Below are 14,711 nucleotides of genomic sequence, written 5' to 3' on the forward strand. Positions count from 1 at the left end.
AGAAATCATTTTTATGTAGTGAAAAAACGTAATAAACACAGAAACAACAATATGAAGAATAATAGAAAAAACAAATAAATAGAGAGATAAAAAGAATTGACATAAATGATAAAAGTAAGGAACTTTAATAAAAATAATCCAAAAAATACCATAAAGAAAATAGTAAAAAAAAAAGTATAAAAAATTATTAAATAATAATAATATTTCACAAATAATTATAAATGTATTTCTTTACTGTTAACACTAATAGAAGATACATTTAGATTCACCTTAGTTAAATTTAATCCCCAGACATTCCTTAAAAAATATAATACACTGCCCCAAATTCAATTTTTGGCAAAACAAAATAAAATTTGCACCAAATTTTCCTAATTAAAGAAAAAGACAACAGTTTCTAAAAAAAAACTGCATCTGAATTAAATAAGACTGTTTTTTTCTGCACCTCCATAACTTATTCTCTCACCTCCATAAATTTTCAAATTTCTAAAAATATTCCTCTATAATATTCTGGATTATTTAATCTGAAAGTCATTTTTAAAATTTGTAATTAGCTTCAGAATTACATAATTCAGAAGTCTTCTTTCATATGCATAATTACCTTTCGTATTATATAATCCGAAAGTCTTATTTAATTTTCGGATTATATAATCCAGAAGTCTTTTTTTAAATGAATTTCCGGATTACATAATCTCGAAACTACTCTCTGAAGGTGATACAAGAAGGATAAAAATGATTTTCATGTTATGTATAGAGGTGGCAAAAGAAAATATGGAAGTGTAGGAAGAAACAGTCTTAAATAATAATAAAAAAATCTAAGTTGGAGTCCATATTGTATTCTGCGGCCCAATAAAAAAACAAATCCCTAACAACCTAAATTACAATGTAACCCTAATTCCACACGACCCAACGGCACCACCAGAACCACCGTCGACTTGCAACCCGCGACCACCGTACGAACGCACAAACCGCAACTTGCGACCACCTCACGAACGCAGGAACCGCAACCTGCAACCACCGCACGAACAGCCACCACCGCGCGACGTCTTCTACCCAATCGCCACCACCACCGCACTCGTTCAGAGAAGACGCACCACCTCCGCACCAGTGAAGACGCAACGAATGTGACTGAAACCAAAACGCAACGCGAAACCCTAAAGTGAGTTTATTCCATTTAATTTTCTCCATTCAGAACGACACCGTTTTGGGTTAAAACGAAAACCCAACTTAACTCGCCAACTCGGAGCAGACTCGCGAGTTTAAACGAGTTCACTCCGAGTCTGTCGAGTTTACTAAAAAATCGAGTTTATTACCGAGTTAACTCCGTAACGGTATGTGGAAACGTAAACTCGGACGAGTCAACGAGTTGACTCGCGAGTTTGACAACGATGCCTACGTGTAATTGGTCTGTGTATCATTGATCCAAAGTCTGTTTAATTTAGGGTTTGTGCCAGTGTGACTTTATTTCAATACTTTTATTAGTTTCAGCACTGCAAAGAAGATAGAACCAAATAGAACTGCAAGTGGAAGAGTAAGAAGCACCATCGACAAGAGAATCTCATCCTAAGAAGTAAAGGAAAATCCCTTATTGAACAATGGAGGTAGAGACAGAGACTATGATGGAGAAGAGGGAGATAATCAACAATGTGATGTGCCTTTTGACAGACCCAGATGGAACTCCTTTGGGCTCTCCTATGTACCTACCTCAAAATGCTGGCCCTCAACACCTCAATCAGATTGTTAATAAGCTTCTAAACAATGTAACCAAGCCCCTTTGTCCTTCTCAAATTCTATTTTACATTTTCTTATTATTTATAACATTGAGTGATTATCTTCTCTTTCACTTTAGGAGGAGAAGTTGCCGTATGCTTTCTACATATCAGATGAGGAGCTTCTTGTGCCACTTGAAACATACTTGCAGAAAAACAAGGGTTAGTCGTGTTTGTTCACAATAAATTAGTTTTTTCTTTCTTAATTCGTGTCTTTTCACTTATTGCTTTTGACACATATTTCGAAAAAAAATCCTTATTTTCTAAAGAATTGATCCAAAGAAATACACACTTTGTAATGATGTTTTTCTTTTCCTTTGTAATGTTACTTTAACATTATTCCAGTCTCGGTAGAGAAGGCTTTGCCTGTAGTTTGTCAACCTCAAGCTATTTTCCGGATTCGTCCTGTGAATCGCTGTTCAGCAACTATTTCTGGTATGTAAGACATAGTGTTTTTTTCCATTCATAGTGGCACAATGTTGTATAGTGCTTGCTAAATCGTGAGAGGCAGCAGTGTGGTTTGGATGTTGAAGACTGTAGCACAAGTTTGTGTTATTGTCGTATTCTCTGGAATTCATATTGTTGGGGTTGCTTGTATTTTTAGGTCATGCTGAAGCTGTACTTAGTGTTGCCTTCAGTCCTGATGGACGACAACTGGCAAGTGGTTCTGGTGATACCAGTGTTCGATTTTGGGACTTGAGCACTCAGACACCATTGTACACTTGCACAGGTTTGACATTTAAAAATGTTAGAAGTTATTTTTGTTATCTGCTAATTAAGTCAGGAAACAGTTGATTGATGTTTAGTTATCCTTTCCTCAGTACAAGAATGAAAATAATCAATTTAACTAAATGCTAAAAGGAGTTAGAATTAGTTGAAGGTTCTTGATTGAAAAACAGTGTTACTCCACTGATGTGTATGTATTTATATATATACTTATAAAACTGAATCAACACACACACATCTCTCTCTCTCTTTCTATATATATATATATCTATATCTATATCTATATCTGAATAGTGGACACTTTGAGAAATCATAAATAAGGGATACTGCCTGAAAGCTATACAAAAAAAGATAATCATTGTTCAGCTCTCCCCATCAAGCTAGAGTATATAAATGATATACACTAAGATGGAACATATGAACTGAATTTGGGGTCCTCTCAATGATTTAGTCAAAATATTTGCAAGTTTGATATCAACTTCTCTTGAATAAAGTGGTAATCAATCTCAATATGTTTAATTCTTTCATGAAACAATGGATTAGATGCAGTGTGAAGGACGCATGATTATCAAAATATAACTTCATTTGTTAGACTTCAGAAAATGTTAACTCTCTAAGAAGTTATTTGATGCACACATGTGTACTTGTAGCTAAAGTCATAGCTCAAAATTCTACTACTGCATTTAACCAAATGATGATGTTTTGTTTCTTGCTCCTCCAAGAAATAAGATTTCCACCAACAAATGCACGATATGTAGTAGTAGAGCATATCGTGCATCTGTCTATAGGGAAACCTGCCCAATCAGCATTGCGATATCCATAAACTTGACTATTTCCTTATCATCATACTATAACCCTTGTTCAGGAACCCTTTTGATATACCTCAAAATGCGTATAACAATGTTCCAATGATCAATATGTAGATCCTGCAAAAATCCTGCATTTATTGTGAGGTAAACGAATTTCCCCACCAATCTGCTATATCTCTCAGGATTCGAGAATGGTTTGCCTTGATCAACTATTAACTTTTGATTTTGATTCATAGGACTTTTAGCGGTCCTAAATTCAGTCATGCTAGTTTCTTCCAAAATGTCTAAAGCATATTTTCTCTGCGTGAGTACAATGTCTTCCTTTGGTTTAGCCACCTCAATACCAAGAAAATATTGTAGGCAACCAAGATCTTTAGTTGAAAGTGGCTAAATAAGTGCCTTTTCAATTGTGAAATTTTAATAGCATCATTTCCTATAATCAGTGTCATCAACATAAACAATTAAGTATATCCATTTCTCGGTAGAAGTATGGAAATGAAACATTGAATGATCTTCTTCACTTTGTTTGCGCCCAAAATCTAATACTATATGACTAAACTTCCAAAACCAAGTTTGAGGAGATTGTTTGAGATCATAGAGAGATATTTGCAATCTGCAAACTAAGCCAAAATTCCCTTGAGCAACAAACCCAAGAGGTCCATGTAATCTCCTCTTCTTGCTCTCCATGTAGAAAGACATATTTAAGGACGAATTGATAGAGAGACCATTGCTAAATGGCAACCATAGCAAGAAAAAACTGAACAATGGGACTCTGGGCACAAGATAAAAGGTATGACCATAATCAAGGCCCTACATTTGAGTGCATCTCTTAGCCACCACCTATCTTTGAGTCAATCAACCGAGGAAGAGGAACTAGTTCCCATGTACCACTATGCCTAAGAGCTTGCATTTTAACAATCATGGCTTGTTGTCATCTACAATGGTCATGTGTTTCATGAACATTCCTAGGTGCAGGGAGAGAAGATAAAGAGGAAACAAAGGAAAAATAGGAAGGAGATAAATAATGATAACTAAAAAATTTGTAAATATGATGAGGATTTTTAGAGATCGAATACTGTTATTAAGGGAAATGGTCTAGCCAACAATATCATTACTTGGCTCTGTAGTAGGGTTGTCATGGTGAATTTTGTTGAGATGTGTGAGCACATGCGGATTGAAGTCGAATACCATGTGAAGATAAGAAGGATGATAATTCAAAGGAAAAATATTCATTGGCATTATCGGTTTTAAAATTTTTAATAGTTTACCCAAACTCATTCTTGATCTCATTGAAGAAAGACATAATAATTGGTAAAAGCTGAGATCTATCTTCTCTTAAGTATACCCAAGTACGTTGTAAATATTCATTTGTAAATTTAACAAAATATATCTGAAACCAAAAGATGTAACACAACTTGGAGCCCAAATATTTGAATGAATGGTAGTACAAGTTGAGTTACAACTTTTTTCAGTTTCCTTTTGGAAGGAAGACTAAACATGTTTACCTAATTAACATGACTCACAATCTAACACTTTCAACTTTTGGAGACTTGCAATAAATATTTTTAATTATGACAGATTAGGGTGACCCCAGATGATAATAAAGAAGCTTAGGTGACAAAACAACAACATAAGAGAAATGATATGCTTCAAAATAATGGAGACCTCACTTGAGATTCATGTCTTACACCAATCATCCAAATTCGTACCCTTTCCTAAATTATGAAAGAATCGAGATTAAATGTTATAGAACAATTTAAGGACTTGTTAATTGACTAAGAGAGAATAAATTAAAAAGACAGCCATGGATAAAGAGAACATAATTTAGTGAAGAGGAAAGATAGACCTGACCAACACCTTTGGAAGCAGGGATCCAACTATTAAAGTGATGGGATGAGGAAATTTAAGAGGTGGCATAAAAGATAATAAATAAGCATTACTAGCTATATGATCATTAGTACCTGAGTCAATAATCCTTGAACTTTGATAACAATTGATTGAGAAACACATGTTGAAACACTAGGAGTGGAGGAAGATTGAGCTTTATTTGCAGTTTTCCATTGAATATATTCTTGAAAGTCTTCCTTGGGATTTTAATTTCAGATTTCAACAAGTTTGTTGTCTTGTTTGGATAGCCATGAAAAGAGTTGCAATTTTCTTGAGTATGATCCATTCTTTTGCAATAGGAGCACTGGGAATGACCTCCTCCCTCCTCAATTTCTACTACGTCTTCCTTGGGAAAACACCATTGCTGAGGATTCAACCACTTTGGGTGAATTTTTCCCTTTTTGCAAGGGTAGGAACACAAAGAAGTCTTGTAATTAAGCTGTCTAAAGAAGGAACTTCTTGACCAGTTAGTATTTGATGATGAATGTGATCAACATTTGAATGTAAACTCTGCAGGATCAGTACCATATTAGCTTGCCAAGTTTTTGCTTAATTCCTTCCAATGAGTCAACATCTAAGAACATTTTCAGTTTTCACCCACAGCTTGGACTTGAGCTAGTTAAGCAAATCTTATCATATGGTTGGCCTATTTGAGAGAAGCTAATTTCTTTGCTGAGTCGTATAGACATTATATATAGCTCTAGCAAAAATGCTTTGTGCCCTTTTCAAAAAAGAACAAGTTTTAAAGGTTCTCATAGCCCTTAAAATATGTGGATTCACAGATTGCCACTTTACAACACACAACTGAAATCAAGCTTCTTCCACTGAGTATTAGTCTCTGCTGATCCTATGCAGTCCTCTTTCTCTAGATGCTCATTGTGTCCTTGACTAAGGAACCAAAGTTCCACTGAGGCAGCCCTTGATAATAGTTTTTACTGTTGAGTTTCTCTGTGGTAATGGTCGTAGTTCCAGAGACGAAGAAAACAAGACCTGAAACAAACCCAACAGAATCAGGAGTGGCGATAACAGATCCGGTGAGAGAAAAAAACATGGGAAGTTCGTGTACAAGCCGCCAACGAACAAAGCAAAGTACAATCGTAGAGGAAGATGATGCCTGAAACGGACCAAGGAAGCTCTGGCAAGACATGTGAAACAGTTGCAGTGATGTTCCAACTGCAGCAGACTGACCTGGGAGATGCATGCGTGTGACAAGAAAAATTACAGTATCTCGCATGAGAGCATGTGGGCCAGAGTTTGGACTTGAAACTTCTAGGGTCAGGTTGTGCTTGACTAGTTGCACCAAGCATAAAGTTGTCAGGAAAACCGACTATGATGATGACGGTGACAATGACAGTTTCTAACAGTTGGGACAATGACTGAAGGGAGAACAACAGAGCGGGTTTGTACCTGCCCTGATACCAAGTTGAAGGTTTAGATTGAAAAACAGTGTTACTGCCTATGACATACTAGATATAACAAAAACAGCTTTATAAAAGCTATACAACAAAAGATAATCATTATTCAACAGAACTGTTGGACGTTGGTTATGCTCCTGATTGCATTGGTAGAAAAAAATAGTTTGAGTAGGTTAAGTCTTTCATTTATACTTCAAGGAAGCTGATGAGAAGTAGGGAATCAATACACATGGGTAAGGAGAAAAAATGGGGAATAAGGGGAATGTTCACATTATTAAATCTGGATCATAATGGAATGCTAAGCTGTCAAGGAGTAGTGGGAGGGTGGGGGTTGTTGCAAAGGAATGAGAAAATAAGAGGGAAGGATAGGGACTGTGAAGGCAGGAAATTATAGTATTGGGAAAATTACAGTGGTCTATCTCTGCTTTAAGGAGCTATTCTTTATCCTTCCTTAAATTAATATCAATTTCTATAGTTTCAAAATGTTTTTGCAATTTTAATGAGGCATATATAGCATTATAGCTGTTTACATTGTATGCAGGACACAAGAACTGGGTACTTTGTATTGCATGGTCACCGGATGGAAAGTATCTTGTAAGTGGGAGCAAGGCTGGAGAACTTATTTGTTGGGACCCTCAAACTGGAAAGTCATTAGGCAATCCACTAACTGTAAGATCCTTAATCACAAATACCAACATCTATTGTAAAGTCTGTGTCTTTTTTTCTTAATTTTTTTCATTGAAGTTTATTGAGAGCATGCCAAACTTCCACCATTTGAAGATTGAAATAAAGAAACTTGATGCTTTGAACACTGAATAGTCAATTGTCGTAGTGAAGTAAAGATTGAAACAGTAGTAAGCAGTGGCTGCAGTGCAGCATTTATTTAGTTATAAGAATTACACAATTCTTCTTACACAGCTTCCCTCCTCTTCCCTACCCTAATTCCAAAAATTAATAAAAGAACATCATACTTTATTATGGAGATGTTTTATACGAATTGTCTTTATTTATTATTGGTTACATAGTTCAACTATTATTTTGGTTTGTTCACCATTTACTTTTATAACAGATGTTAATAGAAGAGTTTTGTGTCATGAACTCCTTATAATGTTTCTTTGATAAAAAAATTCAAAGTATTCTTAAATGTAGGGTCACAAGAAATGGATTACTGGTATCTCTTGGGAACCTGTCCACCTGAATGCTCCATGCCGTCGCTTTGTAAGTGCCAGCAAAGATGGGGATGCTCGTATATGGGATGTTTCTTTAAAGAAATGTGTTATGTGCCTTAGTGGCCACACACTTGCAATAACATGTGTAAAATGGGGTGGAGATGGTGTGATTTATACCGGGTATTTTTTCTCTCTTTACTTCCTTCTAGTGTCTATGAAGTTTAGTCTGGTTTTATTTGTACTCATAGTTATTATTTACATATTCCTGCATACCCCTGTTAGACTGGAGTATAAACTCATGTTTAAATTCTCATTCTATGATTTTTAACTCATGTTTTTATCTTAGAGCTTTTATTTTCAGTACTTTAACTCAACTGATCCTAATGTTTACTGATGGCTGTAGTTGGGCTTTTCCCTTGTTTTGATTAAGTTAATGTCTTAATTATCATTCTGTAATTCTATTTACTGCTTGGAGCCTATCTGTGTTGTTTTATTACAGTTCACAGGATTGTACTATCAAAGTCTGGGAAACCACACAAGGGAAACTAATCCGTGAACTTAAGGTGAGCCTCATCCCTTTTCAGTTGAACTTTTCATCTGCATGTTTATCTTTTAACATGGTTTTTGTTATGCATGACACCTGTTTCTGATCTGGTGTCAACCTTTTCTTCATTTAGTTTTTTGATAATATCTTTCATGTTGCTTTATGCTCATCAGCTGTAGCTACCAATTGGTATTTTTCTATTTCAATCTTGAAGGATTTCAATCTAAGGATTTCAATGTTTTATTTTGAATCAATGTTAGAATGTTAATGTAAATTTTGAATCAATGTTAGAATGTTAATGTTAAAAGTGGTCAAAGGGTATAGCAACTGCTAAAGAGACACGTTGTTAGGTTCCCAAACAGTAAACCCAAAATCCCTTCCAAACACAGCAAGAAGAAAGAAAACTCTGTTTTATTACCGTGCAGAACAAAACTCCCAAAAGAGTTACAAAGGAGAATAGCTCCTTTCACACAGGTTTATTCCTGTCAACTTTACACAACAAATTAGCTCCCCTTCCCCACAGCAGGTTGGTCTTTATTTAAAGACTCCCTCCCAACAGCTAACTAACCCAACAACTAACTAACCCGCTCAACCCTTATTTTTAAATTTCCTTCTATGATACACAACAAAAATGCTTATAGGACATGGTGATTGTTGTAAACCAACAAAAATACTCAGAGGAGGACATGTTGGCTGTCATGAAAAAAAATGTTCAGAGAACTGGCTGTCAGAAAGCAAAAATGCTCAAAGAGCACACCAATTTCTGAAAGCAAAAATGTTTTAAGAGGGCATGACGACTTTCAAAGAGCAAAAATGGTCTTCACACTACAAGGCAATGTCAGCGGTGGTGGTCGCTAGTTAGAAAAAGCTCATTGGATAATAAGGAAACTTGTCGGAAAAATGTTGTTGGTAAACATTATTCGATGGAAAAATATTGATGGTGGTGCGGAACAATGTATCTGATGTGAACAGTGACACTAGGGAGAAAACACCAACTGGAAAATGCATTGGTCGCTAGTTAGAAAAAGCTCATTGGAAAATAAGGAAACTTGTCGGAAAAATGTTGGTAAACATTATTCGTTGGAAAAATATTGATGGTGGTGCTGAACAATATATCTAATGTGAACAGTGACACTAGGGAGAAAACACCAACTGGAAAATGCATTCAGTTTTTGTTAAAAATCACTCTTGTGGGCAATGTGTCCATTGGAAAGACAAGGATTTGAGTCCCCTTCTTGTTAGACTCTTAATACCATGTTGAAAGGATTGGTGACGAAATAGATCACCACCAAATATCATGTTGCACGCTTGAGATATCAATCCTTGGCGTGAAGGGGTGTGTTGGAAATTTCACATTAACTAGAGATATAACTCAATTATAGTATATAAGTGGATGCAAACATTGTAAGGTTGAGTTATGCTTGAAATCCACTTCCTTGTAATATATTCTTTGTCTATGTGAGTTTCTTTGTTTTTAAGAAAAGAAAGTCCATCATGAAATGACAAAAGAGTAATTCTGGTATAGACTGATACGATGATATGTTTTTATTCTTAATTTTTGTATCAGATACATGTATTTTCTGTCACTACAGTGTCTTTACTTTCCAATACTTATTTTAATTTTTTGGAATTAATTTTAGGGACATGGGCATTGGGTTAATTCTTTGGCATTAAGCACCGAGTATGTTCTTCGCACAGGAGCTTTTGATCATACAGGAAAACAATATTCATCTCCAGAGGAAATGAGGAAGGTAACTTTTTATTTTGTTTAATGGTATTGTTGGCCCTTTAAACCTAGGTTTTTAGTTACTAAACCCTGCTGCATTGTCTGGTCAGATTGGTAAAAGCCCAAACTCAGACTGGGCAGTTTTGTTTAATTATTTGGATTGGTCTATTGTATTGAATCAATAAAATAAAATTAAGAACTAACGTTTATATTTTTGCTTATCCAAATACACTATTTTTGATAGAGCTCAATGGCATTGTTTTATTGATGTTTGCAATCCCGTATACTGGGACTAGGCTTGATTGTTGTTATAAAATTTTGACTTGAACTTGGAAATTACTTTTAATAATTAAGAATTTTTTAACGACCAGTTTAATGTTTTTCGAAGATTGTAATTTTGTATGCTTTAGAGTGTTAGCTCTTGTGTTATGCTTAATACCGTCCATAAGGTGATTTGTGTGGTTCTTAGTTTAGCAAGATTTATTTTGTTTTTGTTACATTTTCCTCATGTGTTAATTAATGTTTTGGAACTTTGGCTTAAAATAATTAACTCTCTTCTTCTCTCCTTTTAGCTATCCATTTTGTATTCATAGCTATTATCAGAGTAGTCGACACTTTCAATCCATTAAATATTATATTTCTCTTTCCCTCCCATTTCTCAGGTTTTAACTATTACAGATTCCTTCCTCTAGGAACTTCTTCCATTCTGTTATACATTTACTAATACCAGCTTATGCCACTGGTGAATATAGGTTGCTCTGGAAAGGTATCAAGCAATGAGAGGCAATGCCCCTGAGAGATTGGTCTCTGGATCTGATGATTTTACTATGTTCCTTTGGGAACCTTTCGTTAGCAAGCACCCCAAAACTCGCATGACAGGTCATCAGCAGGTACAACTCTTTTCTTTATTTTTCTTCACATTCAAATTATGGGAATGGGGATGAGAATAAACCAAAATGATCATCAAAGTGCAATGCCACTTTGGTTTATATAAGGCATTATTGAGTAGCTAAGGCCTTTTGAAAGGATATTATGATATATGACTGTATCTTTGTACCCTAAATTTATGAAAAAAATTCTAATAAATCTGATATCCTTTTCTTGGCCAATCTCTAGTCACAGCAGGTTGTCCTGCGGACTGCTATGTGCAAACTATATTAAATATTTGCTTATGTCCATTTTTTGTCATTAGGTTCTGGTTGAAATTGGTTGTGTTGTTATATTATACCTAACATCTTTTAGGTTTAATGATTAAATTAAGCTTGCTTGCTTGCTGACAGCTTGTGAACCATGTCTATTTTTCACCTGATGGGCTATGGGTGGCAAGTGCTTCTTTTGATAAATCTGTGAAGTTGTGGAATGGCACCACAGGGAAATTTGTTGCTGCCTTTCGGGGCCATGTCGGGCCTGTTTACCAGATCAGGTATAATTAATTGATTCTTTCTTACTTGAAGCCAAAGATATTTCATTTAATACTGTATCCAAATTTATATTGGCTTTTACTGTACAGCTGGTCTGCAGACAGTAGACTTCTTTTAAGTGGCAGCAGAGATTCAACACTTAAGGTAAGCATCATTTTCTGTTTCTATTGATGAAGGATTTCGTATCACAATTTTCTAGTTGGGTTTGCTTGCACATCAAAATACATAAATTTTCATTTGCAAAAGTAGAACCTTGACCATGTTTGGTTTTCCAGGTTTGGGATATTCGGACTCGTAAGTTGAAGCAAGATCTTCCAGGCCATTCTGACGAAGTATGTCTTTTCACAAGCCAAATGTTTTTAGTATTATTTTTCTAAATATTTTTCCGTTCTAGTTGCTGACCAAGTTTATTTTCTTGCGGTAAAGGTTTTTTCTGTTGATTGGAGTCCCGATGGCGAGAAGGTTGCCTCTGGTGGTAAGGATAAAGTGCTGAAGTTGTGGATGGGCTAGGCTAATTTTGGGACGAATGTTGGAATCTAAAGTAAGTGTAATCTCTCAATGGAGTCGCCGAAATTTCATGGAAATCAATGGTTCATATTATGCGAATGCAAGGTTCTCTTTAAATTATATGGACAACATATAAGACGTGTTCATCAGAAATATTACTCCACATAGCAATTCAGTACTGGCTCTCGACGAAGTTGCTCAAATTGCGTCTTAGAACAGCGGTAAAGAAGCTGATTGAAATGTTTGGATGCCAATCACATACTAGCGAGAATATATACCAAGATGTTTTATTGTCTGCTTTGGAGTCTTTTTGTTTTCGTCTTCCCTTGGCATTGTTTCTGACATTACAACAATGTCTATCATTGGTTGAACTGTCATTGTTGTCAATAGTATGAACTCAAATTTTTGGGCAGTTTGACACAAATGAAGTCTGATAACAGGCGAGTGAATGTGCAAGCGCAAGTCTGAGGATGGTTTTTTGTTCACCTTGTCACTTTAGTAGGAAGTTAAAAATTTGGTTCTCATTTTATAAAACTGTGTTTGGACTGCTATTTACTGAAATTAAAACATCAATGCAAACATGAAAAATAAATTTGAAAGGCCGGGAAGAACACCACCACCACGAGCCGTGTGTGGATGTCCTCATTGAGCCAAAACACAACCATTCTTTAACCAAAGCCTAGATGAATGATTGGTGGGGGAATATTCAGAGATTCAAACTAGCAATTTTTTAGTTTAAATTGTTTTGAATTGTCAGAAAAGGTAGAAAAGAAAGAAATATCGATTGATTTTTCACTTGAACAGTTCAATAAAAATATTAAAAAGTAATTTTACAAGATGCACTGAAAAGTATTCTATGGTTGTCCATTGTTCACTTCTGCTTTAGATATGTCCACTTCAACTCGGCAAAATCTTGCGCGCGAAAATTCAGTTCTGCTTGCTCACTATCATTTCTATATAATTTTGTTTATTCAAATCTGTCCCAAATTCGTTTTATTTAAATCTTTGTTTTTATTTTCAAAGAACCAACTTTGACTCACCTTGTCATTTTACTCCGAACAAACAAAGGGTGAAGGTGTATTTTATAAATTAAAGTTAAAATAAGGATAGAAGGTTTGGAACACGAGATTTTAGATTTTAGAACATAACACAGCTTCCTAATATATGTTTAATTTAAGATTTATGATTTGAGGGGAATATAATTTATAATTTTGGAGACAAATCAAAATGGACTAAGTAGAGAGGAATATAATTTATAATAATATAATTCACATTCACTTTAAAAAGAGCCGATAAAATTCACAATTCTTTTTCTTGTTCTTCTTCACTGTGTCATTACAGTTATGATCACTTTCCAGGGACAAAGTTGGTGGCGTAGGCCCAGGCATTGTTGTTGACTGGGTCAGCAAGGTGATCTGCAAGGTTCTCCAAAGGTCCCTTTCCAGTGACAATGGCCTGAACGAAGAAACCAAACATGGAGAACATGGCCAATCTCCCATTCTTCAACTCTTTAACCTTCAACTCAGCAAAAGCCTCTGGGTCATCAGCAAGACCCAATGGGTCGAAGCTCCCACCCGGGTAGATTGGGTCAGTCACCTCACCCAAAGGCCCACCAGCAATGCGATAACCCTCCACTGCACCCATCAAGATAACCTGTGTGGCCCAGATGGCAAGGAGCTCTGTGCATGGACTAAGCTTGGGTTGCCCAAGTAGTCAAGCCCACCCTCACTGAATATCTGAGACCCAGCCTTGAACCACACGGCCTCTCCGAACTTCACACCGTTGCGGGCCAAGAGTTCTGGGAACACACAACCCAAAGCTCCCAACATAGCCCATCTGGAGTGGATGACTTCCAGTTCACGGTTTTTGGCAAAAGTCTCTGGGTCAGCAGAAAGGCCAGCAGTGTCCCAGCCGTAGTCACCTGGGAATTGGCCAGTGAGGTAGGAAGGGGCCTCACCGGAGAATGGGCCCAAGTACTTGGCACGATCTGGGCCGTACCATGGGCTTCCAGAAGAAACCGACTTGGAGGCCGTCTTCCTCATGGAAATCCTTCCACCGGAGAGGTCGGGGGTGGCAGGAGAAAGCTTGATCGCTTGGCCTGCCAGTGACGGTGAAGAGAGAGCCATTGTGGAAGCAGCCATTGTAATGTTTGTGTTGCAGAATAAATAAAAGAATTAAAAGTTTTGGTAAATGAATGAATGATTTGTTGATGCATGTGTTCCTATTATATACCTTGAAGATGAATGGGTTGTTATCTTTACGAGATCTATACCTCATTTTCTATTGGTTTGGATTTGAAGGATCCTTTATGTCCACATGTTTGTTTTCGTACTTCCTTTATACTTTTGGATTGTGGTTTGCTTCCTGACAAAGAGGGATCAGATATCTACAAACATATCAATAAATACTTCTTACACCAAATAAGACATTGCCATTTGTGATTTCCGGATACGTAAATTCATAAATAGATGAGCATAGTGGGACAAGCTTTTGCTAAATCTTTTGTTTCATCCTCTTTGGTAGGCATCAAATTAAATTACAGTGTTTTCATTTGTTGGAGATTCACTCACTTTTATGAAAGCATATAAGAAATGAATGTGGTGATTTTGTCTTGTTGTGTCAACTAAGTAAAACAACCAATTTCTTGAAACCAAACCAATGAATACTACATTAATTCAAATTATATAATATATAATAATTTGTGAGAAAAGTAGTTTGTGAGATATAAGAAAATGGTATAT

At 36.0% G+C, this 14,711-nt stretch overlaps 3 protein-coding genes and 1 pseudogene across 5 annotated transcripts; 1 reads left to right on the forward strand and 3 right to left on the reverse strand.

Moving 5' to 3' along the window:
- The first annotated feature begins 816 nt into the window (after positions 1 to 816).
- LOC137837462 (WD-40 repeat family protein / notchless protein) lies at positions 817 to 12,504 on the forward strand. Of its 3 annotated transcripts, none has more exons than XM_068646446.2 (14): positions 817 to 1,156; positions 1,480 to 1,757; positions 1,847 to 1,928; positions 2,112 to 2,201; positions 2,371 to 2,496; positions 7,145 to 7,272; positions 7,753 to 7,952; positions 8,272 to 8,335; positions 9,957 to 10,067; positions 10,795 to 10,932; positions 11,323 to 11,465; positions 11,553 to 11,607; positions 11,739 to 11,795; positions 11,890 to 12,504. In XM_068646446.2, the coding sequence occupies exons 2-14, from the start codon at positions 1,593 to 1,595 to the stop codon at positions 11,971 to 11,973; spliced, it is 1,443 nt and encodes a 480-aa protein (XP_068502547.1). In that variant the 5' UTR covers positions 817 to 1,156; positions 1,480 to 1,592; the 3' UTR covers positions 11,974 to 12,504. The 3 variants fall into 3 exon arrangements, with proteins under 3 accessions (XP_068502547.1, XP_068502548.1, XP_090157893.1); XM_068646447.2 differs by having other exon boundaries at positions 834 to 1,156; positions 1,486 to 1,757; XM_090301767.1 differs by lacking the exons at positions 817 to 1,156; positions 1,480 to 1,757; positions 1,847 to 1,928; positions 2,112 to 2,201; positions 2,371 to 2,496 and adding an exon at positions 5,971 to 6,587.
- On the reverse strand, positions 3,728 to 6,389 carry LOC150027986 (uncharacterized; annotated as a pseudogene).
- Positions 12,505 to 13,219: 715 nt separating the features above from the next.
- LOC137837463 (chlorophyll a-b binding protein 1D) lies at positions 13,220 to 14,188 on the reverse strand. The gene has a single exon (XM_068646448.2). It carries the CDS (start codon positions 13,612 to 13,614, stop codon positions 13,318 to 13,320), a length of 297 nt encoding a protein of 98 aa, XP_068502549.2. The 5' UTR covers positions 13,615 to 14,188; the 3' UTR covers positions 13,220 to 13,317.
- Positions 13,614 to 14,111, reverse strand: LOC150027987 (chlorophyll a-b binding protein 21, chloroplastic-like). Its single transcript, XM_090300986.1, has one exon. The coding sequence runs from the start codon at positions 14,109 to 14,111 to the stop codon at positions 13,614 to 13,616; it is 498 nt and encodes a 165-aa protein (XP_090157112.1).
- Positions 14,189 to 14,711: the final 523 nt, after the last annotated feature.

This window comes from Phaseolus vulgaris, chromosome 4, assembly GCF_051622355.1.
Source record: "Phaseolus vulgaris cultivar YP4 chromosome 4, ASM5162235v1, whole genome shotgun sequence".
Classification (NCBI taxonomy): domain Eukaryota; kingdom Viridiplantae; phylum Streptophyta; class Magnoliopsida; order Fabales; family Fabaceae; genus Phaseolus; species Phaseolus vulgaris.